Source organism: Lates calcarifer, unplaced genomic scaffold (genome assembly GCF_001640805.2).
Source record: "Lates calcarifer isolate ASB-BC8 unplaced genomic scaffold, TLL_Latcal_v3 _unitig_950_quiver_259, whole genome shotgun sequence".
NCBI lineage: Eukaryota > Metazoa > Chordata > Actinopteri > Centropomidae > Lates > Lates calcarifer.
This window is the reverse complement of record NW_026118117.1, coordinates 570,564-592,105: the sequence shown is the minus strand read 5'-3', so window position 1 is coordinate 592,105 and position 21,542 is coordinate 570,564. Positions and strand designations below refer to the sequence as shown.

Below are 21,542 nucleotides of genomic sequence, written 5' to 3'. Positions count from 1 at the left end.
AGTTTGGCATATATTGACATAGTTTAGAAATGAGCAGGAGCACAGTGGCCTCAATAATTGAGAAATGGAATGAGTTTGGAACCACCAGGACTCTTCTTAGAGCTGGCTCCAGCCCAACTGAATAATAAAGCAAGAAAGGAGGTAACCACAAGCCCAATGGTCACTCTAACAGATTCAGAAGTCCTCTGCAGAGATAGGAAAATCTGCTAGAACAACCATCTCAGCAGCACTCCATCAATCAGGCCTTTATGGCAGAGTGGCTAGTAAAAATGCATACACATACACAAACAGGACCCTGAGAGCATGAGGAAGAATCTTCTTTGGTCTGACGAGACAAAAATTTGACTCTTTGGGCAGAACTGGACTTTAAACTAATGCTCAGTCAAAGTATTATTATTATTATTATTATTATTTCTTCCTTATCTCTTATATTCATTCTGATGTGTTCTCTTTGTCTCCCTGTTAACTGCAGGCCAAAGGAAAGAAGCCACTGTTTGTGCAGCTAGTGCTGGATAACATTTGGAGTTTATATGATGCAGTTGTCACTAGGAGGTGGGTGAAAGATACATTTGACATTTTGAAAAGAAGCTAAATTTGACTGGATTCCACTTGGTAAATTGGTAAATTCAGCTGATCGAAATTATTTGAAATATTTTTAGGAATATTTCTTTTAGGATATTATTGTGAATAAATATAGTTGTGTAAAGGTATCGATCTGGAGAAGGCTACTAAACATTTTTCTGCTGCACTGGAGGTTCTCAGGTGCACTGCGGCCTCCCTAATTCTTAAATGGAAGAAATTTGGAATAGTCTTTGCCTTTGGACAGTCCTGTCTCTGAGCTCTGGAGATAGTTCGTATGACCTCACGGCTTTGTTTCTGCTCTGTAAGCATTGTCCGCTGAGAGACTAGACTTATATAGACAGGTATGTACCTTTCCAAATCATGTTCAGTCAACTTTACCACAGGTAGACTCCAGTCAAGGTGTAGACACATCTCAAAGATGATCAAGGGGAATGGGAGGAACCTGAGCTGAAACTGAAGTGTCATAGCAAACAGTCGTAAAATTTGAGTCAGTGTGATATTTCAGTTTTTCCTTTTTAATACATTTGCAGAAATTTCTAAAATGATGTTAATTCTTTAATTAACTTTTCACTTTGTCATTATGGGGCATTGAGTGTAGAATAATGAGGGGAAAAAGTGTACACACACACACACACACACACACACACACACATATATATATATATTTTTTTTTACCTCAGCATAAACCTGCAACATAAAATGTAAAAAAAATAAATAAAATAACAGGGTCTTAATATTTTCAGAATGTACTGTATGTGGTTTGGTTTGGTATGCAGACAGTTAGCAAGTCAGCTACTTTGGAGAGCTTTTGTGACTAACTAGCACTAGCCTGTTCCCAGCTGACTTGAAGTGGTTAGCTCACCAGCAGCATTCCACTGACTAATGCTGGAAGTAGTCACTACATCAGCTTATACCACCACCTACTTCTCATTGTGGTCATGATAATACTGCAAAATACCTGGAATGGATCTGGAACAGGTCAGAACCTGTTGATGTCCATGCCCTGTGTTATGTCTGTAAAGATGTTTACTTTTGTTTGTAACCAGGGACAAGGAGAAGGTGGAGAAGGTGGTGACATCACTTGGGGTAAAGGTGATGGCCAGGGACTCTCGTCACTCGGACCCCAAAGTCCTCCTGTCTGCCATCTGCAGCCAATGGTTACCTGTGTCCCAAGCTGTCCTCTGTATCCTGGAACAGAACCTTTTACTTCCTATTTTTATTTGGCCATCCAAGTTGAACATTTTTTGGGGGTTGTTTGTGTATTTGTAGTTTTCTTTAACACAACTTGTAGCCATGGTGTGTGAGAAGCTTCCCAGTCCTTTAGACATGACAGCAGAGCGCGTGGAGAAATTGATGAGTGTTGGAGCCCGACGATTTGACACATTGCCCCAACAAACTCAGGAACTTAAAAGAGGTATACAAACACACTTGTGCTTCTATTTTTGTAGAGATACTCATTCACAGTGCATTCCCTAGTGCCTTGCTCAAACCGCCTATCATGTAGGTCCTAGTAGTCTGAGCAGGCAGACCCTGGTTCGACTCCCGATCCGGCCGGACCCTTGCTGCATGTCACTCCCCTACTCTCTCCTTGTTTCCTGTCTCTCTTTTACTGTCCTGAAAAAAAGACTTTTAAAAAAAATCTGTCAGAGGTATCAATGTCCAGTAACTTTTGAACCTTGGCTCAATGTGTTAAAAGGGCTATATCTCGCTCAGTTTTTTCTGTATTGATGTAAAGCAACTTACATTAAAACTGAGACTAGTCAGTTTAATGTAGTAACCCCTTATTTTACTAATTCTAAACAGAACTAGAAAATGCATGAATGCTGAGAGCTGAATGCATCGCTGAAGCAATGCTTAAAATGGCTGAAATTATTGTTGAAATGCAGAAGAAAACCTTAAAGGTTGAAAGTCAAAAGCAATTTTAAGCAATGCTGAAAATGGCTAAAATTAGCAGAAAGAAAGGGTAGATGCAAAAGCTGAAAGTTAAAACCAATAGTTGAAGCATTCATTTCAACAGTTCAAAAGGTAACAGCTGCCGAGGGTTTGACTCAAACAGTTAAAATGGAGAGAGAGAGGTATGAAGTCTTAAACACTGCTTAAAGATAATTCACTGATCTCTGTGTAAGAGGAATCCACCAAAATGGCCCGTGTTAATATATAGATGACAGTTGTGTGTGTGTCTGTCTGTTTGTGAGTGTACACAGTACATGTTGTGTTTAAGACATCAGAGATCAGCTGATCAGAATCACCTGTTGTCCAACTGCACTCACAGGTTGCCACAGCAATATCAAGGTCTCAGCCTCTACTGTGTCATTTGTGTAGATAAAGTGAAAAATGACCACAGTATGGGATGTCTGTAGAGAGCTGTATGGAGATCAGTGCGGCACTTGAGGGCTCCTCTTGGTGATCAGAGGCTTCGGGAGTCACACTGTGTGACAGAGCACAAAAATATCTACAATTTGAGGTATAAATTGTAAGAAGTGAAAAGTGAAGAGGAGTTGAAGCACAAAAATTAGAGGAAAAGTTGAAGGGCTGAAGGCTTGAGTGGGTGTCACACAGTCATCCAGGTCATGGTAGTCTTAAGTGCTGAAGTTGAAGGCAACTGGACTTCTTTTAGGTTTCTTGAAGTTTCACTTCTCATACGAAAGGCTTCCTCAGTTCTGAAAACTGGTTGCGGAATCACAGAGTCACATTTTGGATAGAGAGGACAGATGGTTTGAGAGAGGAGAAAAAGAGGCCATGTATATCCATTTGGAACATCCATCTTTAAACAGAGGTGATCCTTACCCAGGCGATTTATCCACCATTCAGGCTTTGAGACATGTGATCCTAACGACTCACATGATGTCAGGGTGGATCAACAACCCACCAATGAGTCACACCTGGGCTCATGTGACCCTAATGACTCACATAATGACAGAGTATGTTAACAACTTTCAGGACCACCTCCCAGAGGTTAAATACCTGGGACTCCCCAACCAGTTTTCAGAACTGAGGAAGCCTTTCGGAGGACAGGTGAAACATCTTCAAGAAACCTAAAAGAAGTCTAGTTGCCTTCAACTTAAGCACTTAAGACTACCATGACCTGGATGACTGAAAATCTGCACAGACATATTTCCTTACTATGACATGTCAAAATGTCTGTGAAAAGGCCTTTGGACAATACTACAGAGACCAGAAACGAAATGACTATAACTACTCTTCCCTGAAGGAGAGGAATGAGGTACAATACATAAAGTATGGGATAGACCCTGGGTCATCTCATTAGACCTTAATAATGGAAAAAGAGTGACCCTTATCCAGCAGCTCCTGATGAAATGTCAAAAATGTCACTGAAATGGAAGTACATTTTGGTCCTGATACACATAAAGGCCTTTAGTGGATGAAGCTCTTGTCACAACACTTAGCAGTCAAGTTGGACTTCTCAGGAGGTAGGCATGCGGCCCCCAAAGTTCTGGGTGCTGATGAATCACTCCCTGTCCTGCTTAAGAGAGGAGGTCTCTGTGGAGGGGAAGCTGCCAGGGCCTCACTTCCAGCAACCCGATTATCTCAGTATACCATAATTTTGCCAAGCACCAGAGGCAGAACCAGACGAAAATGCTCCAGGGCTAGCTCCAGTTGACTGTCCAAACCCTTCTCACCGACTTGCCATCACAGTCCCCCACCCCCTCAGGGAGGTATCTGTGGACACCACTTTATGAAAAGACACCCTCCCTATGAGGGAGGCCCTACTTAGCAAGGCAAGTGACAGGTGAATGTCAGCACCAGATGTTTAAAGGCTGCGCCTGTGATTGCAAATCTAAGAAACTGCCTGTAGTCTGGGTGTATTGCTCCATGAAAATAAGCATCTGTGAGACTTATTGTTGCAAACCAATCTCCTGGGCTTAAGTACTTGTTCAACACTCAAAGGTCTGTAGAATGAGGTGAAGACCCCACCCCCACCCCCGGAGCAGCGAAATAGCAGTGGTCCCAACCTTTGCTCACCTCCAAAGCAGTAATTACTCACATTACTGAAAACTCTTTGCAGACAGACAGGACACGCTTTGGGCTGATCCTGTTCACACAAAGAGGAGTCATACCCCTGAGTACAGGGACGAACAGAAGACTTTGCCTACATAGGCTTGGTGCTCTTACTGAAATACATACATATAAATAGCTTCTGCAAAACAGAAAACTCAAAATTAGGGGTCTGTGGTTAGCCAGTTAAGGCACTGATGGCCACCAAAAGGGACAGTTAAGCTAACTTCAAGTTGGCAATAGCCCGAAGAAACAGAGTTTATTTACTAACAGCAGCTAGGTAGCCTGACACATTGGTGTTCTCAGCAAGGTTAAGACCATAAGACCTATGGGATGTCTGTGTTGATGGATGTTTATATGTGCAGGTGGGGCTCACATGCACTGTCACTGGTCATCTGTCTTGAAGGTGTGAATAGAGGTATCTTTAGTTAGGCCACGCAGGGGAGTGATATCCCATATTTTGTGTGCTAAGTAAATTGAAAGGGGACACAACTTTTCTTTGTGTCTTCTTATATCTCAAGGAAATTTAAATCTAACACAACTGGACTTAGTTGTGCCCCTTCTTTATGGATCTTGGGGAGTCCATATAAGCAAGGAATTGAGTCTTGTCGATAAAGCAGATAATATTGTGCTTTGTCAATGATGCCTTCTTTTTGTAGTTTTGTAGAAATTCCACAAACTACAATCTCAAATTAATGACAAAAACACAGAAATACTCTCCTGGAGGCAAAAAGCTGACATTCCAGCACAGAATAAAACACTAAACAGATGGGTAAAGAACTTGTCAGACTGAGAACTTACCCACCCAGAGAAAGAGGTCCTAGCCAAGGGCTTGAACTTTGCCATGACACCAAAAGAGTTACCCATAGTGGATTTGATAACAGCTACAGAATCTGCTATAAAGAAAAACAACTTAATTGGAACCGAGGCTGAACAGCTAAGGTTAAAAGTGTCAGCAGCGTTGTCCGGAGCGAAGGTCCCACCCTCTAACCTCACCATTGGGGAGAGGAAAGCAGTAACAGCACTGAGCAAAGACCAAAACATCACAATTCTTCCAGCAGACAAGGGTAGATGCACAGTTGTGCTCAATACAACTGATTACCAGGCCAAGATCACTGCACTACTCAATGATTCTAACACATACAAAACTCTAAAACGAGACCCCAGTGGGTACAAAAAGAAGGTGATAGAATGTTTACAACAACTACCATGGGTTCCCCAGTATCCCCCATTGTGGCAAACTTATACATGGAGGAGGTAGAGGACAAGGCTTTGAACTCCTTTGAAGGAACAACTCAGCCCACTCATTTGAGGACAACAAGGTCCACATCTTGGACAGAGAGGACAGATGATTTGAAAGAGGAGTGAAAGAAGCCATCTATGTAAAATTAGAGAAACCATCCCTCAACAGAGGAGGAGGTCTGAGACACCACCTATATCCAATTTACAATGCCGCCCTTTCATCCCTTCCCAGGAGACTCTACGATTTGGCCTCTAAGAAAAACAATGTTTTACAAAAGGCCTCATGTGACTCTAACGACTGTCGTTATAACACAATGGGCACTAACAAAGTCGAAACTAACGTTTTCTACCAACGACTGTCACCCTAACCACTGTCGTTGGCACATGAAGCACAAAGGATCCATGACATCATCGGTCTTGTGAAAGCCCTCACAGAGGTTAAATATACCTGGGTCTCCACACCAAACTTTAGTTGGAACAGCCCCAGCCTGGTCAGATGCATGCAGGAACTGAAGAAGCCTCTTGGATGAGAGGTGAAACGTCTTCCTAGACTACAACTAAGTCCAGTTGCATTCGATTTAAATTTCCTTGAGATAACTATGACCTGGAATGAGAATATTCACAGGCGTGTCTTATAATTTTTATATTTACATAATTGTGGACAGTTTTATAAAAACAGCTATCAAGAAATTCACATGGATTTCTCTCTCACATCTTTGTAAAAATGGGCAGATTTTCATAGGTACAGAAAGCACAAATTTGTTCTTTGAACTCTCACTGCCTTTGCATCACCCGAGCCTCCCATCCTTGATGTAGTCCCTAATCGTCTGATTAGAGGGTGATCACATCTCAGCCACCAACTGCTCTGGTCTGACTCAAACATCACAGATCTCACAGCACCAGAATTCCAGATGTTCACACAAAGGGGGAAATGTTTTATCTATTTCCACTGGACACAATGTCTGACATTATCCACACAATGCAGCCCTCTGGTTGTATTCAACTTTTATGAGGACATTTTTGGTATATTTCCTTCCAACTCATTTACAAAACCTGCCACTTGCCCAGTGTACTTTGCCTCAGCATGCCAGCAAGGGTAGCCAAGGACACATACAGAGAGAAATGTATGTGTATGTGGTTGTATTTAGGGGTAGCTGGCAGGCTTTCATTTACCCCCTTTCTCCAATTTTCTTACATGTGACATCAGAGACTTGACAGATGAACAGCACTTTTTTAACTTTAATTACATAATATCTGATGAGCTGCAGGTCTAGGACCCCTGAAGTGACACAGAGGACTACTTATAGACCCCAAATTCAAATTTTTGCAGTCTCAAAAATTCACAATTATGTTGTTTTTTTTTCCTCCTCTTGGATGTTTTCCAGCGTTCCTCCAGTGTTCAAGCAGTGAAAATGTGCCAGTCATCATCTTTGTGTCCAAGATGTTTGCTGTGGACACCAAGGCCTTGCCTCAGAACAGACAGAGGTAATTATGTGTCTATAGACATTGTAATCAGTAGATGGTGCTGCTTTCCTGTTTTTTTGCACCCTGACATGCACACCTGCTAACATCACATTTTGATTCCGGCACCATATTTTTAGCTTTAAGTAGGGATGCACCGAATATTCGGTAACCAAATATATTTGGCCAACTATTGCACAAAAAGCCACATTCGGCCTTCGGTGGAGTGAGTTAAAATCATGGCCAAATAGTGGCGTGTGACGCAATGACGCAATTAAACAACGTGCAGTGACCCGGTGACCTGGCGCCTTTTGGTAAAATGTCGGCAGTGTGGAGATATTTTAAAGTGTTGGAGAGCGAGAAAAGATTGGCAGTTTGCAACGAGTGTTCAACCATACTATCTAGAGGGGGTTCCTCTGCAAAGACTTTTAGCACTACTGCTTTAATTTGGCATTTAAAAGCCAAACACCCTGAACAGCATGCTGAGTACGAGAGAGAGACGGATGCAGCAGCTAAAAGGAAAGCTAATTGTCCCAGCACGCCCACTCCGTCCGTGGCCGACGTCTTTGAAAAGACGAAAAAGTTCGCAAAGGACAGTGCCAAAGCAAATGGAATCACAAAGAAGGTAATGGAGTTCATAGCCTTGGATGATCAACCGTTTAGTGTTGTGGAGGACACTGGCTTTCAGAGGCTTGTGGAGCCCATTGAGCCCCGTTACACGATACCGAGCAGACAGTATTTCTCGGATGTGTGCTTACCGGAGATGTACGACAGTGTTGCAGCTCGCGTCCACGAGCTCTTGGTTAAAGATAATGATGCTGACCTCAGCTTCACGACAGACATGGAGCTCGGATGTCAGCCCCACCAGCATGCTAAGTTTAACTGCGCAATGGGTCGACACGGATTTCAAGTTACAAAAGATTGTACTTCACTCACAGGAGTTCAGAGGATCCCATACGGCAGCAGCCATCTCCGACGCATTCACCAGGATGTTTGAAACTTGGCACATCGACCGGGCTAAAGTGCTCAGATGTCAAAGTTTTCTTCTTTTTATTTTGAAGCTGAAGTACTGTTGTTGAGAAATCTGTTCTGGCCTGGGATATGGTGTGTACCTGTATAAGTGTATAAGGTTACAAGCACACACTTATTGAGATTTACTTGAGCCTTCTGTTTACATTATTAGCTATCTACTGTGGCTAAGCAGACTTGTGCCAAAAAGATAATAATTCATTTGTTGTGGGTTTATCCACTTTAATGCACTTTAGTTTTTTTGGAATGCATGTTTTGTTTGAAGGCCTAATATAAATGAAAAACTGTTGTGCTTTTTTTGAAAAGCAAAGGCTACTGGGATATTTGTCAGAATATTCAATAAACATTAACTTTCTATGAAAAACATGTCTAAAACTTTATTCTAGGCTATTTATGCAATATTTAAAAAAATAGTGAAAAACTTAACCGCATTCGATATTCGGTATTCGGCCAAGTGTTTAATTTTATTCGGCTTCGGCCTCAAATTTTCATTTCGGTGCATCCCTAGCTTTAAGTATGTAAAACTAGTAGCATGCCAAAAATGTACAAATGAAGAAAGAAGAATGTGAATTCCAACAGTAGAAAATGTGTGTGATTTACAGCTTGCTTGCGGCTATAGCAGCTTTTTTGCTGCTGTTGCAGCTGCTGCAACTTGCTGTAATGTAGCAGCAGGCCCTCAGCTCTTGGCAGCTGAAGCTGGCGAGAGGGCAATAACAATAGTGTGATTGTTGTCAGCAGAAGAACAATAGTGTAATTGCATGTGTGCACAGACAATATGTTTTCTTGTAATTTGGGTTAACAGGAATGATAGATGCTGATAACTGGTGTTTCACTATTAAAACAAGATTCCCTGACCAACATATTATAGTGGATAGTGGTATACCAGTCATCAGTCATCTGTTCACAAATGTTGGCATCTCTATCCCATCCCTGATCTGTGTGTCCTCCTTGGAGGTGAGCGGAGGGTAAACCACAACTCCCTCCACTCTTCGATAGTCAGTGATAGATGGAGTTGGTTTGGTCTGATCTGGCCTGCCTGTCTGGCTTTATAATCTGATAGCTCTCAAACATCACACAGCTCTCTGCTTTAATGCCTGTCCCATTAATCTAAGCCAGGTGTCATACTTTCTGTCTTCAAGTCCTTTATGAAGCTGCAAGATGAGATCTGCTACTTCCTCCACTGAGATGAATAGCAAAGCTGTCCTCACACTTAAAAGGTTGGGATGACATGTTACTGCTGCCATTTTCCAGTGGAAGCAGATGCTTGGAGGAGACTGGAATTGATGTTGGGGAGTCATCACAGAGATGGTACCAGTGTTTGTTTAATGGCCTGTTCCATGAAGCATGTGAGTGAGCTATTAATGGGCTAAAGAGAGCTCATTGTCTTCTCTCCACCTCATTGTGTACTGGAGAGTGATCTGCTTTTGCTAAACCACCCAAGTGAAGTCCTATGACAACTTTTTTAGGTGTCCTCAACTAAAAATTATACCAGCATACAAGTTTGACGAAAGGTAATATAAATAGAAGAATAAAATACTGCAAATATTTTTTACACCTTTAACCTGCTACTGCCATCCATTGTTTCGGTGTTCCATATAACACCAACTTCTTTGCTAATTACTAAAACTCAGTTACTGTTAATATTCCATACACAACAAACAATGATAACACGGGGAGCTTTTAGATTTTAAATACAACAGGCCTGTAACTAGTAACACAACTGTCTTAAATGTGTCACAGATCAGGATAGTACTGTTACACAACAGGACATTTACATGATTATGGCCATTTTGAATCCTTACCATACATTAACAAACGTTAGCTTTTCGCTAACTGAATAAATATACATATTAGGTGATTTTTTAATGTAGATATTTAAATTTGAGTTAAGCCACCACACCACAGGACTAACAGAAATGGACATGTGAATTGTTTGGCAGAAAATATGAAATTAGTTAAATTAAGAGATTAACACTCACCTTCTAACCTTCCAATGGCAAATATCTGAGGGAGAAAAGGACCCATATACTTGTAAATGAAATTACATGTTTAAAAAATGTGATCTTCCATATCACACTGCAGGACAGCATTTTGATTATTATGATAGGAGTCTTGTGCAATTTAAAACCTTATATTGAAAAGTAAGCCAAAACCAAGTAAACCAAAACCTCACTGTCAAGCGAACAGCTGTAAAAATCCAACAAATTAAGTCTGAGGAAAAAAACAAAGGGCAAACACTGGAGCACGAGGAACATGAAGAACACAAGGAAAACACAACGCAACATAAGGTAATACTCTGGCAACTCAGGAGGGCACAGACAAAACTATATATACACAGGGACTAATTAACAAAATGGACACAAGTGAGACAGAAAATTGTGAGGAGGAAGTAAAACCAGCCTCAGGCGGATGGCCTGGGTGCTGGAGACTCTGGCAGACGCTGGGGCAAAGGCAGTGAGGAAACAAAGTCTCCTCAGGAGGCCAGGCAGGAGGGCGACAGCGGTGAAGCAGAGTCTCCTCAGGATGCCGAGCAGGAGGGTGATGGGGGTGAAGCAGAGCTGCTAACTGGAGACCAGAGACTGCAGTCAGCCAGACCATCAACTGGAGAACACTGGGAACAGGTGTTGGCTGGGCCGCTGATGAGCCTGGTGTCAGCCGAACCACTGACTGGAGACGAAGAGCAGGGATCGACTGGACCACTGACAAGGCTGGTATCAGCTGGACTGGTCAGGTGGACTGACGGGACAGGTGTCTGCCTGGCCAGCACTTGGAGAACTGCTGACTGGCTGTGAAATGCAGTTTGCAGGCAGCCAGAGCTCAGGACGGCTGGACAGCTGGGGTTTGGGGTCGCTGGGCAGTGTAGGTTCAGACAAGCTGGGCAGCTGGAGTTCAGGATTACAGGAATCGGCTGGATCGATGACAAAACTGGTGTCAGCTGGGACCTGGAGTGGGAGTCGGCTGGACCGCTGACGAGACTGGTGTCAGCCAGGCTGACGACCAGAGACCTGGAGCAGGAGTCTGGTGGACTGCTGACAGGACTGGTGTCAGCCTGGCCGCCAACCGGAGACCTAGAGCAGGACTGCTGGAGCCGCTGCACAGTGAAGGCTTTAGGGTAACTGGACAGCTGGGGTTTGGAGTTGCTGGGCAGTGGAAGCTGGAGCTGGTCACAGGAACCCTGGAGACGACCTCCAAGAGGCCTCCTCCCCTAGGTTTCTAGGAGAGGTGACATGGTGGGTCTCCTGTATGAGGGGCTGCTCTGGGTCCACTGGATCTGGGGCATGCTCCAGGGATGCACACCGGGAGGCAAAAGCAGCAAACAGACTCATGTATCTGGAGCCTGAGGCAACTGGCAACTGGGACCCTGGGGCTGTGGCTCAGGCAGGTGACAGAAACCCAGGCCAGGACTGGTAGCTGGAACTCAGGGGCTATAGCTGGAGCTGTGGGCTGGAAGCCAGAGGCTGAAGCCCGGCCAAGAAACTGGAGGCCTGGCGTCGCCGAGGCCTGTGCTTCTTTCTGGCAGCTCTAGCCCCCAAATATCTTGGGGACAGGGCCAACCGGGTTCCCAAAAAGGGGGAATAATCTAAATCATCCCAAAACAAAGGGTCTGCTGGGTCCATTTTGTGGCCAGAGTATTCTGTCACGATGCAGGCACACAGGACAGAGAACCCAAAATGCAGACAAAATTTATTAAAACTAAAAACAAAAGGAGAACCAAAAACTCACTGTCAAATGAACAGCTGCAAAAATCCAACAAATTAAGTCAGAGGAAACAAAGGGAAAACACTGGAGGACGAAGTATTCTCTGGCAACTCAGGAGGGCACAGACAAGACTATATATACACAGGGACTAATTAACAAAATGGACACTCACAAACCGTGAGGAGGAAGTAAAACCACAAAAGACAAACACCAGGAAACCATTACCAAAATAAAACAGGAAGTAAATACACAAGAAACACACAGACAAGTGACTACAAAATAAAACAGGAAATACAAGGACAAGGGACACAAGGGAAAGGGATAACAAAATAAAACCAAGAAATGCAGAAGTGATTAGCAAAAATAACACATGAAAGTAAACACTAGAAGCTCTAGTTTAGTTAATACTAACTAATCGAAAACAAAAGGTCACAGGGCAGGTGGGCCATGACACGTTTATTTATTTTTTATTAACGAATTCTATATATATTCATATTTCATACTTCATTTATTACGGTCACAGTGCAGGACTATTAAACTACAAACGGTTACATAAAACATGCTATTTTGCATTAGTTACACAAGTTATGTGGAGGAAGAACACATCTTAATACATTTTTTTATATATACACAGTACTGGATCCTAATCGCAGGCTCTGCTGATGCACTTCTAGAGACACAATGGCAAGCACAGGAGAGGAGATATAGACAGGCTGTCAGAGATGGTTTAGAGGATGGGGAGGAGGAGATACCGATATGTGAGAGGGAGGGAAAGAAAGGTCAGCTAGACTGTGCCAGAAAGGAAAAAGCCTGTCCAAAATCTCAGCTAATGAGCTTGCAAGAGTCGACATTCTCTTTTGCCCACTACCCTCACACACACTACTGACACTTCTGTGGCAGTCCATGGCTACATCTGCCTGTAGAGGAATGGGTCATAAACATTATGTATGCCACCATGGCCTGACAGTCTGCAGGCTACATTTAGAGGATCATCACTTTGTTACGATTAATGAACCTAAGAGAACATTTAGTCTAACTCAGACTCAAATTATAGTGTGATCAGAAACTGTAGCACCTTATAGGGATAAGTGACATCTATTTCAAATATATAAAGCTTTGCTGTCATGGAGTCAGTTGCATTTCACCATGAATTATTGACTCATTGTCCTCTCTTGTTGCTGTTAGGGTCAATAGGTGTTCTGTAACTCAACTATGTGGTTTTGTAGTTGGAAAAAAACAAAAGGAAAAAAAAAACACTGCCAGTAGGCTGATTTTCTGCTGAAGAAATAAAAAAAGTCTGATGACTCTAATTTAGGACTCATCATCTGTACTCCAAATTATTACTGTAGAACCTTGGAATCTGTGTTTAAGGGCTTACCTTTCTGGTTTTATTTAAAACACTGAATGGCAATTATTGTTAGATCCTAAATGATCCTATTGCCATGTTGGGAGTTTCAAATAATAACTGGAGTGATTGCTGCTCTGTTGCTAGCACAGTGCCTGTCTCAAACTATAGACATATTCTATATGTTATGCTAAAGCTAAGCCACATCAGATCAATCCAACATATTGACCAAAATGAGAAGAGCCAAAAGAATGAAGCTACCCTCTCCCACAACTCAGAATGTTATGCCCCAGAGTGCTGAGCTTTTGGTATACGTTGATGTTGATGTTATGTCTGAGACCCTATACACGTTAAAACATACTGTAAAACTGCTGTTGTTGTTTTTTGCTGTAATTATGCTTTGATTCCAAGAACACTTAAAAACACTGGGAAACGAAGAATATGGAAGATATCTCACATACAAATAAACAACAGTATTTAAGCTGCAATAAACACAAAATTGTAGATGCATTTAATCTGTCATGATTTCTTTTGTGTGCATGTCAACCAAAGCCACGGAAACCTTCAGTCTCAAATGCTCAAATGTGGAAAAAAGCTTATAGCCTATATAACACATAGAACTGTATTTTCAATCAAGGAATGACTTTGTGGATTCCTTGTATTTGGTGTGAGATTTGTTTATGTGATGTGAGTGGGAGACCAAACCTGAAAGCACAGGTGCAAACAGGCAGGGGGTAGGTTTTTGTGAGGAAGATCTAAATTCCAGTAAAAAGATTTATCTGTAGGAAGAAGAAAATAATAATAGGTTTTTAAAAAAAACTGTATTAGGTGACATATTTTAGCTTGATAGAAGAGGAGAATGGCAGAAATAACACTGATAGAGACTGTGACCTGCAACTAAGGTCCCTTTTTGAATTTGAACCCCGAGCATTCCTGGATGCTTTGTACAATATAAACACCAGATCCCTCAGAACTAGACTTGCAGGATTGTTTAATGTTAACACGTTGTCAGTGAAAACTTCTGTAATTAGAGTCTTTTCCATCATGACAGCTAAATAGCTGAGTAAGAGCTAACTTTAAGCTTCAAATGACAGTTTCTCACTATCAGGCATTCATGCAAATGTCAGAAAGAACATGTACTCAGTCACTGCTCAGTTTCATTTTCATACACTTGAGCCAGAATAGAAATCAACTTCCATCTAAATCCCTTAGTGGGAAGACAGCTTTATTATCAATATATTTAATTCTCCAGCACACTTTTTCCTCCCTTTTCACAATATTAGAAGGTCTCTTTGTGGTAGCGATTGTCCAGCTCCAGTGTTTGGAAGCCATTATGTCAAAGCAGAAACCAAGTCCTGGCATTACCATTATTACCAATGAGAAACTAATTTCACCTCCTGAGGAAGAAAGGAGTGACTTTGCTGTGGTCTGATGGGAAGCATGAAGCTTTGTATGTGCCATTCAGCGGAGTGTTTATTTAGGTGTTCAAGCAGTCCTAGGGTCAAATGAATATCACGTTACATTGATAACCTTCATTTAAGCATGTCTACTTTTAGTTTGTCTTTGTAGTTTTGGAGGAAATAATGTGAGAAAGGTGAGCTTTACTGACTGAGCTGACTCATGGTTTGAAGCTATAAGTCAGTTAGAAGTTATTTGTTCTTAAGGTCAGACCATCATCCAGCAGGGTTTGCTCTTTTGTGGTTTCCTGTTAGAATCGTGAATTCAGGCCATGGCCCCATTTATATCCAGTTTTATGCAAAAGGGAGGTGCTATCAGTCCAAGTGAGTCGGCAGGCCTGCTGCTGTTGTCAGAGGCAGATTATGAGCTGTTTTAAGTGGTTTGTTATCATGGCGCTGAACTCTGTGTTGGAAGCTGTCACTCAGGCCTATTGTGAGCAGCTGTGTTACTATAGTCACTGTGGTCTTTTTGAAAAGGGTATGTGCATATACACACACATGCTAACACTCTGACCACACTGTATACACACAAACTTGTGTAGCAAGACTAAAGTAGGGATGATTTTGTTCTGTTTTTAGAGCTCAGCCCTGGGCTCACCTCAAGAATGTTTACTGAATAGTCCCACTCTCCCATTGTCCAGTACAGGGACACTATTGTAATACATTTTAGCTGTGTTCATGTATGACCCCATATCAGTTTGGTCACACAGTAGAATTTAAAATTGTAGTTGGTGACCTTTTTAAAATACATTCTCATTTTATTAATTTAACTGGCTGGACATAAAAAAGAGAAGAGAAAGGATGTTGAAAGGAAGAACAAGGAAAAAGAAAAGATCAACCACAGCCCTCACTTCAAGTTTTCTAATTCTTTCAGTGGTTTCAGCTGACACCCTGCTCATCATACTGCTTGTCTGACCTTGAGGACATAGCTGTTGGTCTCATGGGTTTCTTACCTGTGTTTGTGTATGTATGTGTTTAGGCCATTGACCCAGGAGGAAATTGCCCAGCGTAGGGAGCTTGCTAAACAGAGACATGCTGACAGGATGGCAGCTGATCAGAGAGCAGCAGAGAACCACAAAGAACTCACCCACTCAGGGACTCCACAGGAAGGCCAGCCTGCAGGAGTCAGCACAGGTAAGGTCATCTTTTCCACATAGTGACTCATTTCAAGCTCTCACTTTTCACATTTTTTTCTTTAAAATCAGTTTGACAAAAGACTAGTGCCAATATTTTGGATTTAGTTTTTTAAAATACTTCAAACTACGAGACAGGTGTGGAAAACGGATGGAGGTTTAAATGCTCTGAAGATTAAAATATTGGGTAATGGTGTAGCATTTAATCTATTGGATATCAACACGATTTACCCAATTTTTTGAACTGCATACTGCCAAAACATTAATGATGATCTGGAGTCATTTCAGGCTTTTTGAAGATGTTCACATGCAAGAAATTTTAAAGAAATGATAATTAATTACATGGATGTAAAATACAAGAAGAAGCATTTATTGTTTTTTGGATGCAGCTAAAATTGTTACATGTTTCAGACTCAGCCAAATAAAGAAAAATAGTGAGATGGTTTATTGACTCTCATAGGAACACTTTCTGTGTATGTGCATGTTTTTTTCTCTCTATTAGCTCAAATGGAGAGTCTGACACTGAAAGACTCAAAGCCAGCGGAGGAAGAGACCTTCATAGCGTTTGCCCGGGTCTATAGTGGGGTGGTCAAGAAAGGACAGAGAGTATTTGTGCTGGGACCAAAGTATGACCCTGCCCAGGCCCTGAACATGGTAAACCTTTATTAAGCAACTTTAATTGAAATGTCGCTCAGGTACTTCACATTTCCCTGCATCATCCTGGATTTTTCTACATCTTGACTGGAGTTCATCTGTGGTAAATTCAGTTGATTGGACATGATTTGGAAAGACACACACCTGTCTATATGGTTTCAGCTGACAGTGCATATCAGAGCAAAACCAAGCCATGAGGTAAAAAGTCAGATCTGTTAAGGCCAACTGTAGATTAACTTTGAATTGGTTGGTAAAAAAGAGACAGCAATTTGAATATTCTGTGTTATGAACAATGAGTTTGAAATATTAAGCTGAAAGAATGCAGAAAACATTGTATTTTGTAAATAATTTATGTATCTCCGAAGAGAAATTCAGAAAAAACAGTCAACTGTGAGCCCCTCAAAGAAGGGAGGTAGAAAATAGCAACAAGAGAACATAGCATAGTGCAGATTCCATATAAAAATATAAATTGGTATCAGTAATACAATAGTAGTAATAATAATAATGAAAGTAAAAATGGTGATGACAAGTAACATTAATACTAGAAACAGCACTAGTAATTTCTAAGTAGCAGCAGGTGTTGAGTGGAGTTGTAGGAGCAGCAGGAGACTTGTCATCACAGATCAGACTCTACAGCTCCAGAGGCAGAAATACCTGCAGAAAGAGACGGGGGGGGGGAGACAGGCAAAAGATCACAAAACTACAGGAAAGGGATGATATTGGGTTAATAACATGTAATTATGAGATATGAATCAATACTCTGGGAGTAACTCTGGGAACCACCAGTAAACCAGCATTCTGGGAGCGCAATGTTTTTAAAATTTTTAAATGCTCTGACTTATTCACAATACTAGAATTATTACAAAACCACACAAGTAGCCCTCAGAGGTTCTCATAGCAAAAGAGAGGCTAACATGTCAATGGAAATGTAGCTACATCAAGAAAGTTCACATAGTAAACCACAAAGTATGACCTGTAGTGCTTACTACCAAAGCTGTGCGATGCATTGTGATCCTGAAAAAACACACACACACTACAAACACTTCATTTGTGAGCCCCTTTGCTCATTCCATTCTCTCATCTCTGCCAGCTGCCAGAGAAATATAGTGCTTCAGACTGTGTGCCTGAGGTGCCTCATCTGTCCTGTTGTTCCATGGAAAGCATCTACCTGTTAATGGGCAGAGAGCTAGAAGAGCTGGAGGAGGTGCCTGCAGGAAATGTCCTGGGTAAATATGAGTGTTTCTTCTTTCTGGTTTCTGCATTTCTGTGGCTGTTATTCCCTGCTTTATTGTCTGTAGTCTGGGTCACTTGTAATCTAACCCCGTCAGAGATTATGGAATCAAGTGAACAGTCAAAACAGATTTGCTTCCAGTCTTGTAACATTGCCAAAGTGTGGTTAACAAGTCTGTGGTCAGTGACATTTTTGACCCTATCTGGTGTACACCATGTGGTATCTGTCAAATAGGACAGATTATTTTGGGCTTTCAGGATTGTAAACATTCTTGAGTTATCTCACAGATGATAACATTACTGTCAGCTGTAATATATCGAGAACTGGAAAAGCATGAAACACCCTACAAAAGATGAGCAGCTTTGTTGGAAAATATTTTGCTCTTCGATCACCTAAGTGTTGGATTCTATAGTCAGTTATTTTTAAGAGTTGTTAAATCCATTGCTGCTTACATTTTTATAATTCATCTTTAAAGATGTACAAAGACACAAATGGTGTTAAAATACAAATACAACAAAGAACAAGGGAGCCCTTCTTCTTGCCGTTGTAAGGTCTCCATTTTTTATTTAGTATCTGTGGATATGCCTGCATACGCAGACCCCAAATTGTGTTGTGTATAGATGTGTTTGAGGTCATTTAGTCATATTAGTCATTTTAGTCTTTTTTTTTTTTTTTTTCAACTGTAACATGATACAGTTCTCATCTTCCACAAATTTTATATATAAAGGTCAGTTTACTAGTCTCAGCTTGTGAAAAAGTTGTATTATGTCTTAACTTTTGGGGAGCATCATCAGGTCAAAATAACCCTGACGATTTCATCAGGATTATCCCAGCTTGGGCTGAGGGTTTGGAGGTTGGAAGATGAGGGTTTATACCAGACAGAGACAAAAAGATGATATTGGTTGTTGGAGGTTGACTCATACTAGGACATATAGGTCAGGATATCCTATCTCTACTGACTATTTTGACTGGCATGTTTCTGTTGGTGTGTATATTATGTCCCACTCTAATGCCAGTACTGATTGATAGAATCACCACCATCAAACATGTTTCTCTTCTGCATACTTCACTCTTGAAAATTTGCGACCTATATCTTGACTCACTCAGATCCCTCCTAGATTCCCACATCATCCCCTAGCTTTCTATGAGAACTAATGCTTAATCTTCAAGGTGGACAAATATGTGTTCAGGCTAAAATGATTGAACACATTTGAAGTCTTTCTCTGACAATCACGCGTACATACATTCTTGATATGACTTAGATATATGAAGATGATATGACTGTAGATGTCTTGGTCAGTTGACTTCATATTCTACTGTTCATGCTGTTATTTTTTTTCACTTTTTCACAGAACCCATCCATGAATGCCCTCTTTCATTATTCTACACATTTAGACATGCATTACAGATAACTAAGAACTATTTATACTCCCCACAGGCTCCGGCCTCAGTAACTAGTAACTGTGTATAGATGAATTTTCTCTGATGTGCATATAGACTTTGAGTCAGTCAGTTCTACAACAGAACACAAGTCAGCCAGTACCTCTGCCACACTGAAGGGGGGGTGCATGAACCCACGGGTTTATGTTTGTTCTACTGTTGCTCTTCTACACAAAAATGGCAAGTGCTAACACGCTAGCAAAAAAAATCAGGAAGCCGTGCATTTATATTTATTTTTTGCTGTGATGTTGTTGTTTCTAAGCTTAAAATTTATCAAAAGTGGACTTTCAATCAAATCAGGAAATGATAAAAGTTAAAAGTTAAAACAACAGGACAGAGGATAACTCACTCTTTTCAAAAATAGTAGCACACCTGAAAAAACTGGCTGTGTGTACAGACTTTTAAAACTAGAGATGACAACTAAGACGAGGACTTTCATGACAAAGTCACAGAGATTTTTGAATGGACTTCATTTACAAGTCAAGGTAAGACCATGCATACACCGCTTAACAGTACGCGACAAAAATATAAGACCCCTATGTCTTAAAACAAGATAAGAAAAACTTGAAAATAATTTTTTTTTTTAAATAACTAAATTTGTCTTATTTTTGTTGGAGGTGGTACAAACTATACTCATTTGTATTGATTGAGTAGGCTATGAATTGTGGAATTGCAATGGCAAATTAAGAACTCACGGAGGGAACAGAGCAAATGCACTCGCTCTGTACCGCTATACACTACACTTTTCCCTGGCCAAATATATACCTTATCTGTGTGAGTGTAAAGAATGCTGATATGAGATATGAAACATAACCAGTAGTCATTGTGCAAGCAGCCAATTGAATGGTGAATTTAAGCTACTCTATTGAATTCATATAAATCTGACTCTGAGTCAGTGCCTCACCTGCCACAAACCTCACTGCACATCATTAGGGCCCGAGCAACAAAGTTGCAAGGACCCGAAAGGGGCTATGCAACTGAGTTGCAAGGGCCCTATTGTTTTCGGCCGGTTTATTGTTATTATTATTAGGGCCCAAGCAACAAAGTTGCAGGGACCCAACGGGGCCATGCAACAAAGTTGCAAGGACCCTTTTGTTTTCGGTTGGTTTATTATTTTTCTTAATCTTGATCTTGAGCATGGGTGTGGCAAAATGGCTTGGATAGCACCACCTAGAATTTTTGACGGAACAGCCCCTCAAGCCCATTGTGCCTAAAAATTTTAAAATTTGCACTATTATGTAACATCCCGAGATGCACACAAAATTCTCTTAGAGCCATATTCTAAACCCAACATGTAGGAGCCAGATTGGTCATTTCTTTGTTCATGAGTGTTATACACATTTATGCTAGTAGGTGGCAGTATGTGTTCAGGCCGTTGCTTTTTGAGCCTATATACGTAGGTGGGGTAATCAGCACAGGTGCGCACGCTGGGGAATCCATATGGTTTTTGACCGTGCCGTGGCGTGTAACGCTGCAGGACAGAGTATTGTGTGTTATTGTGATAGTGAGTATATTTCTTGAGTCGGCTGTGTGTAGCCCAATAAATCCACAAAAGAGAAGTAATGCTTGGACATTTGCTGTGTTATGCATTTACACCTGCATACACCTACACCAGCACGCGTACAAGCCCTTTAAACCACCAGCATGCATGGATAGTGACAAAGGGGCCACTATATAATAGTCAAAAACCCGGTTCCCATTGGACTCGTTGGGAAAGCAAGTCTGTATTGTGGTTCTTGTGGGCCTTTGCTGCGTCTGGAAAGCCTGGAGGAGGTGATCGTGGGAGGACGAGTGAAGGAGTGTTATACACATTTATGCTAGTAGGTGGCAGTAATTGTAAAAGACTCACCCAGTGCTACTGACCAACTTCAAGATGGCAAAGGCTGAAGGTCTCAGTTGCATGGTTCCTCAAAGTGAAGAAAGCTCTGTTGAAGTTACGCCAAGTGACGTCTGACCCAAACAATCAATCCACACAGATGCAGTTGGAGACGAAGAGGGTCAGAAAGACACTTGGGGGGCAGAGTGTTTCTTCAGATGACCTATTGGAGGCAGAGGTTTCCTTCATTAAGTATGCTCAACAGCAGAGGTTTAAGGAGGAAATTGACACACACTTGTCTGGAAAGTCATCAGTTAGAAAGAGAAGTTCTGTGTACAAACTGGATCCATGCTTGGAAGATGGCCTGCTGATAGTTGGAGGGTGGCTGAGTAAAGCAGCGCTGCTGGAGGAGAGTAAGCATCCACTCATCCTTTCT

At 41.5% G+C, this 21,542-nt stretch overlaps 1 protein-coding gene across 1 annotated transcript in view; it reads left to right on the top strand.

Annotated features, from left to right (window-relative positions):
- Positions 1-21,542, top strand: part of efl1 (elongation factor like GTPase 1) — an 84,091-nt gene that overhangs the window by 8,561 nt on the left and 53,988 nt on the right. The window contains exons 8-14 of the mRNA XM_018672082.2: positions 473-552; positions 1,629-1,765; positions 1,874-1,996; positions 7,227-7,326; positions 15,812-15,966; positions 16,468-16,619; positions 17,710-17,845. Of these exons, the coding sequence (XP_018527598.1) occupies positions 473-552; positions 1,629-1,765; positions 1,874-1,996; positions 7,227-7,326; positions 15,812-15,966; positions 16,468-16,619; positions 17,710-17,845 (883 nt within the window). The remainder of the gene's footprint in view (positions 1-472; positions 553-1,628; positions 1,766-1,873; positions 1,997-7,226; positions 7,327-15,811; positions 15,967-16,467; positions 16,620-17,709; positions 17,846-21,542) is intronic.